This window comes from Lagopus leucura, unplaced genomic scaffold (assembly GCF_019238085.1).
Source record: "Lagopus leucura isolate 7727_CA_CO unplaced genomic scaffold, USGS_WTPT01 Super-Scaffold_100022, whole genome shotgun sequence".
NCBI lineage: Eukaryota > Metazoa > Chordata > Aves > Galliformes > Phasianidae > Lagopus > Lagopus leucura.
The window spans coordinates 4,744,914-4,762,750 of record NW_024962275.1 but is presented as its reverse complement, the minus strand read 5'-3'; the positions used below and the strand labels follow the sequence as shown (position 1 = coordinate 4,762,750).

General features: G+C 51.4%; 2 protein-coding genes across 6 annotated transcripts; one reads left to right on the top strand and one right to left on the bottom strand.

Moving 5' to 3' along the window:
• Positions 1-12,244, bottom strand: PTGES (prostaglandin E synthase). 5 transcript variants are annotated; one of them, XM_042879029.1, is made up of 4 exons: positions 12,072-12,244; positions 3,072-3,201; positions 1,825-1,907; positions 1-990 (listed from the first exon to the last, which is right to left on the bottom strand). In XM_042879029.1, exons 1-4 carry the CDS (start codon positions 12,227-12,229, stop codon positions 741-743), a joined length of 621 nt encoding a protein of 206 aa, XP_042734963.1. In that variant the 5' UTR covers positions 12,230-12,244; the 3' UTR covers positions 1-740. The 5 variants fall into 5 exon arrangements, with proteins under 5 accessions (XP_042734963.1, XP_042734966.1, XP_042734968.1 ...); XM_042879032.1 differs by lacking the exon at positions 12,072-12,244 and adding an exon at positions 10,937-10,989; XM_042879034.1 differs by lacking the exon at positions 12,072-12,244 and adding an exon at positions 3,774-3,944.
• A 2,845-nt stretch (positions 12,245-15,089) lies between these two features.
• LOC122184292 (torsin-1A-like) lies at positions 15,090-17,630 on the top strand. Its single transcript, XM_042879152.1, has 5 exons — positions 15,090-15,276; positions 16,164-16,432; positions 16,517-16,692; positions 16,983-17,110; positions 17,228-17,630. Exons 1-5 carry the CDS (start codon positions 15,090-15,092, stop codon positions 17,470-17,472), a joined length of 1,005 nt encoding a protein of 334 aa, XP_042735086.1. The 3' UTR covers positions 17,473-17,630.
• Positions 17,631-17,837: the final 207 nt, after the last annotated feature.

Here is a 17,837-nt window from a genome sequence, read left to right as displayed (position 1 = left end):
TTTAGTGCTTAAGACAGGATTTTATTTTCTGCTCACTCTGCTTTCTCACTGCAATCTTAGCAAAGCTTTGCATTGTCCTCAGAGCCTTCCTCCTGCACTGCCCTCCATGGGGCTGCCCCAGCATCATCCCTAAGGACAGCTGTGTGGCACAGTAGGGTTGGCCATCCTCACGCAGCACAGAAGAACAGCAGAGCCCTCCTCCCAGGGCACAGCTTGGGATGCAAATTGAAAGCATCTCTCAGAGCATTTCCAGGCAGCGGCAGCACATGGCTGCAGGCACACAGCTCTCTGCAGGGCAGTGATTTCTGCGGGCTGCTCTCGCAGTCCCTGCTGCATCCTGTGTTGAGGTTGGGACCGGATCGAAAGCTTGTCTCCCTCCCTGCAAACACCCACATCCACCAACCAAGAGTTCTTGCAGAGCTGTGAGACCGTGGTGGTTTCTCCCTCCTGATTCTGCTGCTGATCAAGGGCAGCATTTCCCATCCCATGCTGGGTCACTGGTGCAGAAAATGTCTTTTCCTCTGATGACACCCCTTCCTCGAGGACAGGAACGAGGGAAAGCTGCTAGGCATCCCCTGCCTGCTCCCCCTGCCCCAATTTTAACAGCAGGCCCAGTGACCTTACCGAGGCCACCCCACACATCCCTGCAGCACCCACTCATGCCCCCACCAGGAACGTCTCAGTACTGGCACAGCTGAACAGAGCAGAATGGGGGCTTTGGTGCTCTGCTCAGTTGGGTGCTACCAATACGGGGCAGCTGCCAGGAGGATCTGCAGGGCCATGGAGAAGCAGGGCAGCTGTGCCACGCTGTATGCCACGGATCGTGTGGGAGCCCTCAGCTTCAGCAGGTAGGCCACGGTGTGCACGATGCGTCCCGCACAGAAGATGAAGAAGTGGATCCTGGCCACTGCAGGACTGGGCTCCAGCAGAGAGTACACAGCTCCGAGGAAGAGGAAGGGGAAGATGTTCTCCATGTCGTTGCGATGTGCCCTGTGAAGAGAAACAGGTTGCTCCTTCCCACCTGACTTCCAGCCTGCTGATGGGGTGAGCGCAGCTCCCGAAGGGCTCCGAGCCCCCCTGCATGCGAGTGGGGCCAGACTTGGGAAATGAAAGATGAGCTGTGCTGTGAGACCCTTCTCCTCCATCTGTGCGAGGCTCCACACAGCCCCCAGCCCCCTGATACCTCCCGTTCATGCACCGACCTTGAGGGTGATTTGCCCTCTCCATGGCTGCAAACACATTAGCAAGGTCTGACCTGGCATGTGCTCATTGCACAAACCCCAGACTTCTGTACACCGCCGCCACTGCAGCTCCGGTTATTTATTTTTATGGAAGCTGGTCCTTTCTGACTCATTGAAAGAGGGTGATCATTATTATCACTACTATTTTATTTTTCTTAGCAAAGGAACAGCTCATCTATCTCCTCCTCCTCTCCCTGGCAGCCTGTGGCTTGGTGCTACGGGATGTTTGGTGAAGCAGAGCTGGCAGCAGGGCTCAGCACGGCTCCAGCCTCCCTTGCTGTGCAGAACCAGCCCATGCAGTGCCTGGGCCAGTGCCCAGCCACCTCCTCCAGGGAACAGAAGGCAAGCACAGAGCTGGGTCACCCCGAATTCAACACTGAGGACTCAGTCTCATTGCACCCATTGACCCCCAAGCCCCAATCCTTCCACACACAGCACGCTTCCATTAATGATTGAGCTGCCCTGGTTCACAGGGTCCTGCCTCGGACCTCAGGGCATTCCACCTAGCTGTGCAATTAGCTAATTAATGAGCCTTCCAGCTTCCTGCTGCCCTTTTGGGGCGGGATGCTGGCTCTGTACTCGCCTGCGGCAGCGCTCCACATCAGGGTCCTCACGGTAGTACTGCAGCCCTCCATTGCGCAGCGCATCCTCTGGGTTAGCAAACGCCTGCAAAAGAGTGTCCCCATGCAGAACTGTCAAGGATGCAGCTCCTGATATTTCTGAGAGGGCTTTGGGGGTTATTTTCATGCAGTTTTCAAAAGGGGAGGTTAAAAAAAAAAGAAGAATGGAGCAGGAAAAAAGTAATGAATGGAGCAGATCTCAGTACATCAGGTATCCCCCGGGTGCCTTCGGCACAGGCATTTCTCTCCATGAAATCCATTGGGAGACTTTGCCAGCCTCCTGCACAGAGCTTGCAGACACCAAAGGCAGCAGCCAAAAGATAACAGCAAATGATGGATGGCTTTGCCCTACTGAGGCAGAAAATCCCCTGTCTGGCTCCTTGGCACTACTGCTTTCCCTGGGAAGAATGGGATCCACCGCCAATATCCTCCCAGAGGAAAACAATGGACACACACTGCTCTGCAGGGACCAGCTTCCAGGTGACAGCTTCACCTTGTGGCTGTGTGACAACACAGGCAGTGCCAGGGCTGCAGCATCACTCAGAAACACAAAGGAAAAACCACATCCCCAGCTCCAGCGACGCCACGATGCAGGAGAACCCGCTTCTGCCTTTGGCCTGGGAGCAGAACCATTTCCCTCCCTCTCTGGTGGTGCGTTCAGAAACACCTCAAATACTTCCAGGTTTTTTTTCTGCAGGGCTGAGCTGTGCCCCAATCCCTGCTGCTGTCCCCACGTCCAAGAGCCATTTCCTCCAGCTATTGTTTCTGCTCCCTGTGACTTCGCTCTCCTGCAGCACAGAAGCCTGCTGCCACATTGCAAGAATTTTTCTGGCATTTCAATCATTTGTCCTTAAACTTTTCTCTCTCTTTTTCTCTCAGACATGGCAAATGAATGTAAACAGAGCAGCAGCTCACCTGCATGGTATTTTACATCTGAAATTACTATTTAGATTAGGATTCAGAAATGATAAACATCAAGCTGCAGATGGTGGAAGCAAACAGAAAGAGCCAAAGAGAAACGAGATGGCTATCTGCCACAGCTAGAAAACCTGTTTTGCTTTCAACTGAAGTCAAAGAAAACTCAGCTTGCTTCTGCAAAACCCTGTTGGCTTTTGCAGGATGAAAAGAAGAAAGGGTTTGTAGTAAATCCAAGCAGAAACCCCAGCAAAAGGCAGGAGGGGCGAGGGAGGGAAAGGAAGCTGGGACGTACCTTCTTCCTGAGCCTCACTTGTCCCGTGATGATGGCAACGACATACATCTTTAGAATCAGGATCGTGCTGTAGAAGGTGAATGACAGGAACACGGTGTTCCCCATCATTGTGGGAGCTCCTGCCTTGGCCCTGCAGAGGGGGACAGGAAGGCAATGCTTCAGCTGTCAGCCCCCAGCCCCACTGCCCCCACAGGGTCATCCACGAGCAAAACAGAGTTGAACTACTGGCAAGTGGTACCCGGACCCCACTGTGTGCTTTTGCTCCTTGGATGCTCTGAGCTGGGATCTAGCTCCCTCAATACATCAGCCTGCCCTACAACACCCCACAGATCTCCCCTTCTGCTCATGCCCAGAGCTGCACAGAGCATTCCCTGCTCATCGGCAGCCCCAGGGAGGAGGAGACGGGAGAAAGAAGGTACCTACCTCTGCTGCACCCAGCCCAGCTCCGTCCCAGTCCCACAGCCCTGCGTGGCAGTGCTCCCAGTCCCGCCCCACAAGGACTGAGCACTTTGCACAGGCAGCCACCCCTCCCCTCGGCACCACCTGCCAAGGGGACAGGGACAGATCTGGCCCTCTTTCCAGCTACCCACATTGCCCACCAGACTGGATTGTCCCTGGGAGGGTCCCAAAGCCACAGAGGATCCCAAAACCCAAAAAGAGAACCCCAAAGCCCCCAGCCTGCAGAGGGAAATACAGACCAACCCGTCCCTTGGGCAGCTCCGCTTGCTTTTCTCCCAAAACGCGAATCAGGGGAGCTGGGTGCAGGCTGATTGTAGCCTAAAAAGGGGCATCTGAGTTTGGAGCTGGATTTCCCAGCCATCAGAAGGGAAGAGTGAGAGGATCTACGCCTGCAAGGAGGGTCGGAGCTTGGCTGCTCCTGCACTGCAAACCTTTAACTCCTCCTTCCCTTGCGCGGCCCCAGCGCTGGCAGAGAGCTCTCTGAGCTTACAAGGGCTGGACTGGGGACTCAGTTCCTTTACGCACACAAAAAGATCTATTTCAAGCAAATGGATACTTTCAGACATCGACTGGAAAATGAATGTTCTGGGTATGTGAGTAGTTCTTTCTGGTTTGGACTAAAATAGTTGTTTCCAGCCACAAAATAAGCCCATGAGCAGAGTAGGATGGTTTGCTCCTTGCAAAAGAATCCATCGAAGCATTGCTACCTGTAGGACTGACTTTGTTCTGCAGTGCTTTTTAACTGCCAAATGAGCACGCTTTGCTCCAAGAGAAACCAGAGCAATGAGCAGGAATGCTACGGCCCAGGATCATGCTCAGGTCCTGCTGCACAAGGACAGCTGTCCCAGCAATGCAACAGTGGTGGCACCCCCTGGACAGAGCAGACACCGGCAGCCTTCTCTCTGTATCTGCCTCTGCACCTCCCCAGAGATCAGCACACCTTGCTGAGCAGCAGGAATTATGCACAAGCTCAGTACCAGCTGCTGACAAGCCAGGACTTCTCCAGCAGCAAACGGGGAGATGGAGAACTATGGGTTGTCCGGATGTGAGCCTAGGAGCAGCCCCAGCCCCACGTGCATCGGATGTGCTGGGTGTACAGCCCTGCAGAGGGGAGGCACAGCACCCATCTGGATAGGAATGAGGGGGCAGAGCAGCACAGAGGGCAGATGTGGTGCTGCTGGGGTGCCTCACGTTGAGGGGCCTCGTGCTGTTGGACGTGTCCATGGCAGGGCGGCACCTTCTGGCCTGCGGCAGTGCAGCTGCCAGGACTGTGTTCAGCTGCCCCATTAACTGGGGCAGAAGGCGGCTGCTGATCCTCCTACACCGAGCACATCCTGCTAGGATGGAGCTGTTGCCTGAACAAGAGCAGGTCCTGAGGGCAACATAATGCAGCTGTGCCACAAAGCCTCGAGCACATGAGGTCGCAGCCCAAGGACCTGCCCTGTGCCAATGCTGCTGGTGGAAAGCACTGCATTCTGCAGGTGAACGGTTAACAGGAGTCAGGGTTGGGCTCTGAAAGGGTTGAAGATGCACCATCAGGTCAGAATGATCCCAGGAGCTGTGGGAAGGTGGAGGGTTTTGTTGGAGGAGGAACGAGGAGCAGGAAGAAGGAAAGAAAAATTCATGGGAAGTGCCTGAGAGAAGTGCTTAAAAATAGAAGCCTTTAATAACAACCCTTCTTTAGGTTCTTTAGAAGGGATAAAAGCTGCTCTCATTTCCCACACAGGGAACTGTTTATTTGAGCAGCTGAGTTACACCACAGCATTATAACTGTGTTTTTCCAGCACTGCTGTGCTGGGTCATTTCCTGGTGGCACCTAAAAGTGAGAGGGCTGCTTGTGTCAGAAATCCTTCCCACTGGGGCACAGATGTGTGTGGCACAGTGGCACGGCTGTGACTGCAGAGGGCATTTCTCATTGCCCAAATGGACAATTCTCCATTTTGCTGCCTGGTAGAGGAAGATTTTGTTTTCCCTTAGGCTGCAGCTCAGCCCATGACTGCAGTAGGCCCCCAGCTATACTCCTGCTCGTTCAGTGCCCTCCTTCCCCACTGTCTCCCATGTCTCCCGTCACACAGTTTGCAGGCATGCCCTGCCCCAGCCATCACTTGCCCTTTGCTGTGCCCAGCCCTGGGAAATCCGGCAGCCCATGGGAGATTGCTTCTGCTCCAATGCAACCACAGCTTCAAGTAAAGGCATGAGTCAGCTTAGATATTCCTTAATTAAAGAGAAAGGTGTTCCACCTGCCCTTCTCCCTCAGCCCGCAAGAAAGGTCACATCAGGAAAGAGGTGATTAACCCTACTCATGATGCACCCCATGCTCCACATGAGGGTGAAATCCCCTTGCTTCACATGCAGCTCCCTGTTCCCCAGCTCCTGGGGTCTTCACTGCAGCATGAAGCATGGGAGGAGATATGGCAAAGCGCCTCAAAGCCTAAAACAAACAGGCAAGCTCCAAATTCTTCAAACTCCAGGAGATTTTGTCTGTGGTGCACTGCAAAGCATCTTCCCTGCAGCTGTACTGGCAGAAGCTACGCACATTCCTCGTGTCTGAGGCCTCTCAACAGGACTCTCCCAAAGACCAGATGCTGGCAGCGGCAGAGAGGCCTGGGGAAGGGATGCAGCATCCCCTGGTCTGGGACACAGCAGGAGCAGAGGATGCTGCTGTTCCTTGGGCAGCCCCAGCTCCATCCATCTGCTGCCCTGCTCCCAGCCACCACAACTGCGGGGCTGTCACTGTCCCTTGCTGGTGGGACAGCAAGGAAGGGCTGCTGGAAAAGCAGCCAAGAGGCTGTGAGCATGTGGGAGGCAGATCAGATTTTCTTGTTCTGAGCCTCACATGGATTCACGCCTGAGCTGTCTCTTAGAGGGAAGAATTCCTTGGCGAGGCTGCAGAGATACAGCCCAGCTGGGAGGGATGCTCTTCTCCACTCCATTCCACCCAGCAGTCCAAACAGGCTCCAGGCAGACCTGCACCTGCAGCTGCCACGGGGCCGTGGTGGGAGCTGGGGACAGGGCTAGGTGTGTGGGAAGCCAGCATCTCTCACTTCATCCCACTGCAGCAACTTGCATCGTGTTTCTTCCCCTGAATCAGATGCCAATAAACAACAGGCAAACACCACTTATGTCACTGACCAAAAGAGGGGCTTTCCAAAATCGGGAAGCATTTCCTAGACTCGAAGCAAGCATTTGCAAACATATGAAGTAACTACAGTTGCCATGGGGGGATTCTCTTGAGCAAGATCAAAGGTGAAGGGTTCTGCACAGCCCTGCCTCCACACACTGCATGACAAAGAAAGGGGAACTGGGGCACAATTTGGCTCCCCATGACGCTCTCCAAAACGCAGACCTCATTTTCAAAGCCTTAAGTTCTTTGTCCCCTCCATCACTCCTAGACTAAACAGCACTAATCCCTCCCACCTCTCCCCATAGGTCATGTTTTCTAAATCTCTTTATCACCGATGCTGATCTCACTTCTCAGAGCAAGGCATTGGGCAGCCCTTTTGCAGCAACCCTGAGCAAAGACATTTGAGCTCCCAGCTCCTCAACTTTTACCTCCATCAGTCTTTCAGCTTGCTTGCTAAGAACCCAGGGTGCCTGACTCAGACCAGTAAGAGCTTCTTGGTGGTTTGAGGTTTTTTCCACAGTTTGGATGAAGTCAGCCTGTGCGCAATGTTCCAGATTTTGAAACTTTCCCTTTCTTTTCCTGGGCTGGTGGCACGATGTGTCATTCAGTCTCATGTTGGCAGCATCATGTTTGCATCTCAGCAACCAGGAGAAAGGTGGTCCAGGTCCTGAATGCTGACGTTTATCAGTAAATACCTCTCATGTGTGATGCAAAGAGCATCCTCACTGCAGTCAGCCTGGAAAGCAGGGAGTCCTTTAGCTGTGTTGTTTACAGCCCTCGCTGCCTGGGAGCTCTTCTTGTGCACTCACAGCTCAAGACCCAGGAGTCACATCTTAAGTGCTGGAGCAGGAGATAAGGAGAAAGGAATGTAGCTCACAGGCTGCTTTCTGGACATTGCAGCGAGGATCGCACGCCCTGTGCAGCACAGCATGTGGGATTTACGAAGCAATCAAAAACCACAGTGAGGAAAGAGAAAGGGATGTAGGACCACACAACAATCCAGACTAATATTCCATCTTTAACAAGAGTAGAACGTGGTGTGAATGACGCAGTGAAGCAGAGAAACCCTTGCAAGCAACAACTTGAGCATGGAGTCCAGCACTTGGACTTACTGTCCTGGCTTCTCTCTCCATGCAAACCACCAGCAGCACCAGCAACCCAGGTCCCGTGCTTTGATGGCTCTCCTGACCTGCAGGCTCTGCCCCCATGGCCATGACGTGTGCTCAGAGGTCTGCCCCAAGCTGTGTTTATGGAACCACGACTGCTTTACGCAGCCTTCCACGAGGAGGTATGCTCTCCATACAAATATTTACAAAGCAGCAGAAGGCATCTTTCTAGCACAGACATTTCTACTGATGGTGCCATCAACGTGGCTAAAAATGAACAAGAAGCGCTCACCCATTAGATGGGAACCGGTTGGGAAGAAGTCATGGGAAGCGAGAAGAGATGGGAGCTGTGGGATGGAGGCCAGAGCTGTCCCACGAGGAGAGTGAGGCAATGAAAGGGACAGGAGTGTGCTGGTTTGTGCTGGGAGGGGACTGCTGCTCTCCAACAAGAGCACGGAGGTGCCCAGCCATACCAGCCCTGGTGTCCACCACCATTCCAAGGCCCCACAGCCCCTGTAGGGAGCAGGGAGCAGCAAACTGGCCTCATACACACCCTGATTCATTGACCTTTCAGAACCTGAGGATTAATTTAAGCTCTGAATCACTAGATTTAATTCTCTTTCCCGAGTTGCTGTCATAGCTGACGGTAGCGCTCAATAATTATACGCGTCGATTCACTTTCCAAACTGTTGAAATTAAATTACTTCCTGGGACTATGATTCCCACAATAAAACACAGTTTAAGTGAACATGATGACGACAATCTTTTCATAGGATCTGCCTCCCCTCTTGTTCATGTCATGGGGAGACATGCTGGGGGTTAGGAAGAATGGCGATTATTGCTCAGCTTTGTCTAGCATTCTCCTCCTTTGATATACGTCTGTGAAATTACCTCTTACTCAGCTTTATCACACCCCATTCACTTTCATCTCTCTTCAAAGGAGATTCCTCCATGCTTCTGATTATCCCAACCATACTTCTTATTTCCCTCCAACGCTGAGGCAAGCAGATGACCAGCACATGACTCCCAATTCACTGCTCTCCACACTCCAGCACTCCTTTGGCTCATTTTTCTTTTAAATGCCACAGATCCTCTCTTTGGGCTCTAGGATGTCTCCATACCAAGCTGCTTATTGCTCTGGAAAGGCTGCTCCTAAAACGAAGCAATTCCAACTGTGTTCTTGCAGAAGACAGGCCTGGGACGTCACCCCACAGCCATCTGACCAATCTGCTTCGCTCTGTTCCTTCGGGTCTTTCTGCACCCCAGCATGGTCTCCCTCTTGGCATGCTGTTGCACAGAGCAAACCCTGCTCTTTGTGGAGCGTGTCCATCCTCCTGTCTTTGATTTGTTCCAGCTCACCGCTAGCCAGGGGGTTCCCAGCTTTCAAATACATCTAGCTGGATACCGAAGCCCTGCATGCAACCTCCTATTCACAGAGCTCTATTTTCCTCCCCCTGTAAGACAACATACCTCCTGGAAAGAGAACCTACACTTTCCAGACTCTCTATGGTCAACACTGATCGATGTCTCCACGTCTGATATACAGGAGTGACTCCCCCCCAGTGGTTCAGCACTGGACATGGAGCACAACCCAACAAGTGCTCACTGAGCACTTCACATGCATTCTGCAGGAGCAGAGGGGTTAGCACTGTGCAGCTGGCCCTGCTCAAACAGCAGAATCATCCAGGAGACTGAGTGACAGCTTGTCACTTGTTTTGGGGCAGTTCAGCCCAGTTCTGTGACTGATAGGGGACCCATGCATTCATGCCCCAGGAGATGAGGAAGGGAAAAAAGGGGAATAGGCAGAGAGATGTGCCTACAAACAAAACAGTGGCATCGAGCTAAGGGAGAACATTTACTAAATATGACAGTGGAGTGCAAGATAGCACAATATAATACAATATAATTGGAATTGAAACTAGTAAATCAAATAAATGAGAGAGGGAGCACCCAAAACTGAAGGCCTTACTCTAATGCTGAAGATGAGAGAGCGCACACACAGCAGAGAGGAGCAGTAAAATAAGGGAATGTCTCGTCCTCTTTTTATCTTCCCCTCCAAACAGAAAATGGAAACAGAACAGTGAGGTCTTCTGGGACTTGTAGTTCTTCTCTCCTGAGAACCACGTACCTGGAAATATCAACAATCCACCAAACTGGAGCAATAACTCTTTAACTCCCAGCACACTACGTGATATTATGATGTGGAATACTGATAACGAAAATCAGAGAGCCACAACACAGCTGCTTGGGATTCTGCTTGCAGAAACTCCAGTCCATGCTCCTGGACAAGACTTTTTCCTATCAGCAGAAGGAAGAGCAGAGGAAAGCAGCTGAGTGAGATCGTTTTGCACAGTTTGCATGGGATGGCATTTGCATGCACGTGCAGGAGTGCCCAGCACAGCAGGCTGCAGGGACACAGCCATTCCCAGAGCTTCCAAAGGCCACACCAATGGGATAACATCAGGCCCTACAAATCAGTTTTCTTGCATAACTGGAGCAGCTGCACAATAACTCATCACCTCAGGAATTTGCTCGTGTTGGAGCCCTTGTTTGCAATAGCTGCTTTGCAGGACTTATTTAAGTGAGCTGCATTTAAGTCTCTTCCACAGGAGATGGGTGAAAAAGCAGGGTGTTTTGTTCTGTGAGCTGCAAGCCAAGCACAGCCTCTGATTCTAGTCCAATTCCAGACCTACGGAGCACTTTAATACCTTCTTTCAGCTAAAGGTCCCAAAGGTCTGGACGGGGATGTCTGGCTAATAGCCCCACTGGTATGTATGTTGGATGAGCTACAAGGCACTGGCCACATCAGAGGGCCCATGGCTGGGGAACAGTTTGTCTCATGGCCTGTAATCCTATTCCTGTAGCAACCCTCCCTGGAGCAGAATGTTTTTGTCCCCTTCACACAGGCTTTGTCTCTAAGTTATTATTATCTGCAACAGAAATCAAGTTTTAAGAGAGAAGTAAACACAGGGGTAGAGTTTCCCTGTTATTTCTTGCTCTGTACAGCCACACAGGCTGGCTCACATGAGAGCTGCTCCGCTTCAGCTGCTTCCAAGCCTGGATGCAGAGCAAAACCAGTCTGCAGATCCCAGCCCCGGATTGGAACCCAGTGAAAGCCAGATTCTAGTTGAAAGAAAAAAAAAAAAAAATAAGGAGAAAATAAAAAACCAACAAACCTAAGATGGGTGAAATCCAGGTCTCGTGGCATCCCCATCCCACTGAAGAGGAGGCTGCAGCACAACTAATGACATCCACCCTGGGCTGCTCCATGCAGGGTGACACCACCTTGCCCGGATTCCAGATCTAATCACTAAACCACAGATGTCTGCACGAGCAGTGTTTAGTTTACAAGACAAAACAATCTCAACTGCAAGTGCAACCCGATAGCCATCCGCTGGCTCTATCACTTCCAATCCATCCATTATTCACTGTGATCTTGCATGACACCAGTCCTGAAACCAGAGCCCAGAGGCAATGAGGTGGGAGCAGAGACAGCTCAGGGCAGCTGTATCTCAACCTCTTCATTCCTGGCCCCAAAACTAGAAGAGTTCGGAGTGTGCCTCAGTTTCCCCAAAGCCAATGAGGTGGTTCTCCCCCTCCCCCCCTTCCCTTCCTTCCCCCTCAAAAGTACATTATGATCTGAGAAGAAACAGAGCCACTGTAGTTGCAGGCACTTAAGAACCTCCCTGTGTTTGTTCTGAGAGAGCTGCTCCCCATCCATCTCCTTCCTTAGCGCTGGATGGATGGAGCTAATACCTCTGAAAGATCAAACACACACGCCAGCAGCAGCTCTTGCCCTATAAAGGGCAGGAGGTGCCCTACCAGCTTGCCACCTTGCACATATCTACACAGCGTTACCTTTCAAGGAAGTGCCCACAGGAGGGGAGAAGCATGGGACAGCAGCTTCACTCACCCACACCAGCGCTGCAGACCCAGCAAGGTGTTAAGCACCCCCCCTCCCGCTCCTTTCACTCCCATCCCTACCAGGTAACACCACCTGGTTGGCCCCACCTGCTGAAAACCACCCGGTTCAGCTTTAAAACCCCATTTGTCTTCCTCTGCACGTTACGGTGAGTCTCTTCCCTGAGCCTACGTTGCAGACAGAGCAAAAGGCTTTGAGGCATCCAGATGGGAAATCCTGTAGGGCCTCAGCTGTGTTTCCTAGAGGGAGCATTCAGAACAAAAGCTCTGCGAGTCCATTGGAATTTCACAGGGATTCAGCTGTGATCAAAGGAGCTATTTCACACGGACAGATGTGCCTGGCCACATGCACCATGTTTCCCTCCACCCTTACCCCACGTCCATCCCTACCTTTCCCTGTCAGACTGCACCTCCTCACACAGCACAGCTGCACACACCAGCACCAGGAGCTCTGGGCTGTTGTATCCCAGACAAGGGTTTTTTAATCTGCTCAAGGCTCTCCAGCAAAGATTCCAAAGAGAGTGCAGAGCTGCCAATCCCTTTGCCATAAAATGTCACGTTAAGAACATTCATCATCTTTAAGGCTCGTTTTCCCTAGCTGCAAGAGGAGGATGACAGTCTTTTGACTCCTTGGGTGTTGCCAGGATTAGACAATGTTTGCTCAACATTCACGTAGATTTTGGTGTTTGGTGTTACTGCTACCATCACATTATAGAAAGGTCAACGAATGACCATGTTCCATGAGTCAGAGCCTTCCCACAGCATTAATGCCGTCCTCAGAGCTTAGCCAGGCTCTGAACAGATCCCAAAGTACGTCAGAACGACAGCCTTTTCCTGTTGCTGCCTAGTCTTGGTGTTTAGGACAAGGATAACTTGGAACGTGATGCTGAAATTGAAGCAGGGAAAGAAAACAAACTCAAACCACGCAAACGGGAGGGAAAAAATAAAAACACTCCTGTTGGAAAGACTCTGAGCACTAAGAGTGTCCAGTCAGGGTCGGAAGGCAGCGAGACAAGTGTTGTGCAAGGAGATATGCTTGGGTAGAAATAAAAATGAACACTGAGAAAGAGAGTTTTCCACTTCTCTGGCAAGAAATCTTCACAAGATCCTCTTTCCATCCCAGCACCTCATGTCAGCAGCAGACAACGGCAGTTGTGTCCCAAACCTATTTGCTGAAGTACTTGGAAATATGGAGAAACCCATACACCCAAAGCCACAGGCTTTCTCAGGAGAGTGTTGCTTCACTGACCCTAAAACTCTTACCTGCAAATTTCTTCCACTGCATGAAGTCAGGGCTGCAGCTCCCATTCCCATCCCCCTGCTGGCGACACGCATCCTTCCCTGGCTCTCCAGCCCCCAGTCAGGCATGCTGCCCTGTGCTGCACCAATCCTCCACGCTCTGTGCCATACTGCTGCAAGCTCTCAAGCTCTAACTGCCAGGAGCACTGACTTTAAACCAACAACCTACAAATCAGACCATGGGTGGGTGACAGAAAATTTCAACATACAGACTGCAGAGAAAGGGCAGGCAGAACTCTTGGCTGGGATTTTCTTCTCTTCGTACTCTTTGCCTTTAGCAGCCCACCTCTGCACACCTTATTTCTCCTTTGCAACTGCCACCCCCTGCCCACTGGTCTCTGTGCTGATGGGGACACGTGCTGATGTGTGATGATGATGAGCAGCGCTGTGCTGAGGCTCTGTGGGGAGGTGGGAAAGGCAGAGCACTGTGCTCAGGCTCTGCAGGCTGCACGTTGCAGGTCTGTGCTCCACTTGGAGCTTCCAGACAGCTGTTCAAGGAAATTGCCATCAGTGTCAGCCTCACCACCGCTATTAGACATCTCAGCCATGTCCAGGCCCAGCTTGAACCCATTTAACTTGTAAGGGATAATGAGATAACAGCATGACATGTTGCAGCTGAAGGTTATTTAAACACCCATCTGGTACCTGTTAGGCAGCATACATCCTATTGTTGTATAGGAAATATATGCCACCTCCCTCCCATATGGGAAGGAAAAGATCTATAGATGTGTCCCATGCTGCTCCTTCTTTACGCATAAATGAGGTCGTTCTCCTCCTCCTCTCTGCTGTTTCTGGCACATTACTTTGCATTTCACGCATTTAGGGAGACGTGCTGGTTGGTGGCGCGTTGTGGAAGGACACAAAATCACAGCAAAGAATTTAGTACAGACACCTCATTGTCTCCATAGTCAGCAGAGGCTCCATGCTCCCAGATACAAGGAGAAAGAGTGGACTGTAAGGTGTGAAGCCACTCATCCTTTCCAAGACACAGCTTGGCGCTGCACTCTACCCTGGAGAGATTAAAAGCTGTCATTCCATTTCTGTACTCTCAGGACCGCATTGTGTTCCTTCATCTGCTGAGATCCACGAGGTGAGCGACCATCAGCCTCATCTCTTTATTCAAGCTCTCCCGTGTTGAGATAACATTGCTCTCAGGCTGAAATTGCCTGTGAGGCTCTCGCCCTCTGCGGAGCCAGAGCTGCGAGCACCGCGCTGTTTGCTGCCCTGAGAAATCGCATTTCATAACACGAGCTCTGTGTGAGCAGACGTGAGCGCCCCTCCTGATTTTCTCAGGCATCACTTCCAACTTCTGCGAAAGTTTCACCGTGTAAATCCTGGACGAATCTCTTTGTCTGACACCCCATCTAGCGTCCACCACGGGCCGATGCAGAGGACTGATCGTCAAGGAAACACAGACTAGAAAACTTCTTCCCATCACTTCTAGCAGCTTGCTGGGGCTCTGGGGGCTCTGCGTACTCACTGTGCAGCTGATCCATCCGCGCCAGCACCCCAAAACAAAGAGCCCCGAGCAGGAGCAGTGCCCAGCATGGGACTTGGGCAGAGTGGACTCCAAATCTGGAGCCCTATGGCTTCCCATGTGCTTGATGTCCTTGGCTCTGAGTGCGAGGCAATCCTTGTTTTAAGGGCAGGGATCACAAAGCTGGTAGGACAAAACACCTGCTCTGAGAATCTGGTCTGAAAAGGCACCTTTCTGGTGTGTCCCATCCCATCTGTGAGCTGCAGAGCTGCAGAAACCTTTGGGTGATGCACAGCTCAGCTTGAAACAAGCAGTGCTGTGTTCCTGGTGAACGAAGCAGCAGCTCCAGCTGCCATGAGGTTCCAAGCCCTCAGAGCTAGGAACGTTCTGCTTGAGTTCTCCCCATGCTATACCCCTCATCCCAGGCAGTACCCTGCTCTGACACTTTCATTTCACAAGGAACAGTGTGATAACTGTACACATCCATCACACGGAAAAAGTGGTTTCTATTTGCACAAACAGCTTCATGCTCCAGGAAGTTTGCGTGGTTTTTTTTTGTTTTTTGTTTTGTTTTTTTTTTTTTTTCTTTTCTGCAGTTTCAGTTTTGCTTTCCTTTCTTTTCACTTCTCACCATGAAGCTTCTCCATGCTGCTGTGCTCTCCATCCTTGCGCCCGCACTGACGTCCGCCATGGATCCGCTCAGTGCTTACCTCATTGTGGGGGGTGCAGCCATCGGCTGGCAGCTCTTCTCCCCTCACTCCTGGCTCAGGTGCAGCCTCCTGGAGTGCTGCAATGTGAAGGACACACTGAACTTCTCAGGTAAGGCAGTGGGAAGGGCAGCGATGGCCCTTCCTGGGGTGGGGTCGGGATTCCCAGCGCATCTTTTGAGTGCTTGTGGAAAGAGAAGCTCCAGAAGGCAAAGGCTTCTAACACAGCTTATCCCAAACCCCAGCCACTCGTTGCCTATAATCTGTGCTGAATAAGGAGCAGTGATTAGTGCTAGCTCTAGGGTTCAAAACATTGTTTCATTTCCTCCAGATAAGCAGTCTGGCATTTATTTCATCCTGAAACTGCGGGGCTGAAAAATCCTTGAGCTACTTTCTAACCACGCATTCCAGTGCCTGTCACTTGGAAATCCCCCACTCCTGTGCCACAGGACTGCAAATGTTTCCTTTCAGAGCTGGTATGTAAATTTCAGGGGAAACCCTCAAGTACTGGAGGTCCCTTTGCCTCCTGATGCTGCAATACATCGCTTCATACCAGCTCTGCATTTGACGGTGACAAACAGGCTGTTTCCTGACACTTCAGCCATTGAAACACCGGTTGGGATTCTCGTTTAAAAGGACATCATATAGCAACATAAGCATGGGTTTCCATAAAAGGAAAGTGTTCTAGAGGACTCGAAAACAGCTAACGAGAATTGAGCCCATGCATAGTATCTCTGCTTATATACAGAAGACCCCATCCCAGAGCCTTACAGAAGGCAGTGGTACGGTGCCATGAAAATTCATGGCAAACTCTCTTGCAAGCAGCTTGGTTCCTATAAATGCCATTGAGATCTGTTTCATGAGTCCACTCCTGAGTTTGGTTCTCTGCTGGTTCGTGATCTCAGGCAGTGTGTTTGCTCCCTCTGATGGCCATCCAGCTGCAGCCAGAGAAAAGGGAGGAACAAATGTCATCTTCCGACTCTGCCCTTATTCTTCCAGTTGTGAAGATGGATTTGGAGCAAAAAGTCTTTGGCCAGCATCTGGCTGTCCAAATAGTTCTGAGAGCTCTGAGTACGAACCTTCACTCCAAGCAGCCCAAGAAGCCCCTGGTGATGTCCTTCCATGGCTGGACTGGCACAGGTAAATCGTTTGTCAGCAGTATCATTGCAGAGAACCTCTACCGACTCAGTGCGTGGAGAAGGAGGTTTGTGCACCACTTCAGCACGGTGCTGCATTTCTCACATGGTTCGCATGTCCATCTGTATAAGGTACCTGCAGCTTTAGCTCATTTCTTTCAATTTATCTGCAGTTGGGAGTTGGCAAACACCAGATTGTTTTGTTTCTTCTCACAGAAGCAGCTGCAGAATTGGATTCGGGGCAATGTCAGCGCCTGCCCAAGGTCCCTTTTTATCTTCTCTGAGATGGATCAAATGCCGCATGGCCTGATAGACTCAATCCTGCCATTCCTCAGCTACCGCGATGAGATTGATGGAGTTTATTATGGCAAGGCGATCTTCATCTTCCTAAAGTAAGGAAAGTGAAGGGCCAAGAAGGAGTTACAGCCCCACAGACACAGCAGGGACAAAGGGAGTGCCACTTGCTGACACGTCTGTGGCTGAATCAGCGCAGCTGAGCAGCTCAGGGTCCCTCCCTTGCTGTGGCCTTTGTTACTTCCCACTTCTGGGCAATTCCCACACAAAGGATCATCACCTCCACTCCAGTGCAGAATCACATAGTCACTCAAATCACTGCCAGGACACAAGCACTAAAGGCAGCAAAGATACAATCTAATGAGCCTGTGAATCTCCTTCCTAACAGCAATGCAGGTGGAGATAAGATAACAGAGATTGCTTTTGATTACTGGAGAAGGCTAAAGAGGAGAGAAGACATTCCTGTGGAGGAGCTCCAAGATCTGCTCTCTGAGGACATTTTCAGGAACCCAAACAGTGAGTACAGCACCTCCTGTGTGTGTGTCAGTTCTCTGCAGGCTGCTCCACAAAGCATGAAGCAGTGCTGCCTCCTGAGTATGCTGATGGCAAAGCCCTCCGTGCTCTCTCTTCCAGGCGGTTTCTTTCAAAGCCAACTGATCCAGAAGAACCTGATTGACTATTTCATCCCTTTCCTCCCACTGGAATACAAACACGTGAAGCAGTGTGTCCGGGAGGAGCTGCGTGCTCAAGGGCATCCTGAGGAGGAGGACCTCATCACTGAGATTGCCTCGGCAATGGCGGACTACCCCAGCGAGGAAAGGCTCTACTCCAGAAAAGGCTGCAAGACTGTGGCCTCCAGAGTGGCTCTGAGCACCTAGGCACCACACAGCTGTACCTCGTGCTCCTGTTGCAAGACCCAACCAGGCAGAAGGACTTGTATCAATACCCATCTGTCTACATCTCCTTCCTTGACGGATTTATCCTGTTCCAGAGGGGCCTTTTGTGAAGCCTTTTAATAAATCACAGAATATCCCAAGTTGGTGGAAAGGACCCATGAGGATCACTGGGTCCAACTGCTGGCTCCACACAGAGCCTCTCAGTAAAGCAGACCATATGGCTGAGAGCGCTGTCTGGGTGTTGGCTGCAGGGCCAGCTTCCTGCACACCCCTTTGGGGCAGCACTTCTGTGCCTTGTGCTGTCACCTGCCATGTCCCCATCACCTGCCATGTCCCTGTCACCAACC

Excerpts from the sequence above, each read along its gene's own strand:
- PTGES (XM_042879029.1), bottom strand. The coding sequence starts at position 12,229 with ATGGCAAAGGGATTGGCAGCTCTGCACTCTCTTTGGAATCTTTGCTGG. Across the intron at positions 1,908-3,071 it reads AAGTGAGGCTCAGGAAGAAG|GCGTTTGCTAACCCAGAGGA; the intron begins GTACGTCCCAGC and ends ACTCTTTTGCAG. Across the intron at positions 991-1,824 it reads GATGTGGAGCGCTGCCGCAG|GGCACATCGCAACGACATGG; the intron begins GCGAGTACAGAG and ends TTCTCTTCACAG.
- LOC122184292 (XM_042879152.1), top strand. The coding sequence starts at position 15,090 with ATGAAGCTTCTCCATGCTGCTGTGCTCTCCATCCTTGCGCCCGCACTG. Across the intron at positions 15,277-16,163 it reads GGACACACTGAACTTCTCAG|TTGTGAAGATGGATTTGGAG; the intron begins GTAAGGCAGTGG and ends TTATTCTTCCAG. Across the intron at positions 16,693-16,982 it reads GCGATCTTCATCTTCCTAAA|CAATGCAGGTGGAGATAAGA; the intron begins GTAAGGAAAGTG and ends CCTTCCTAACAG.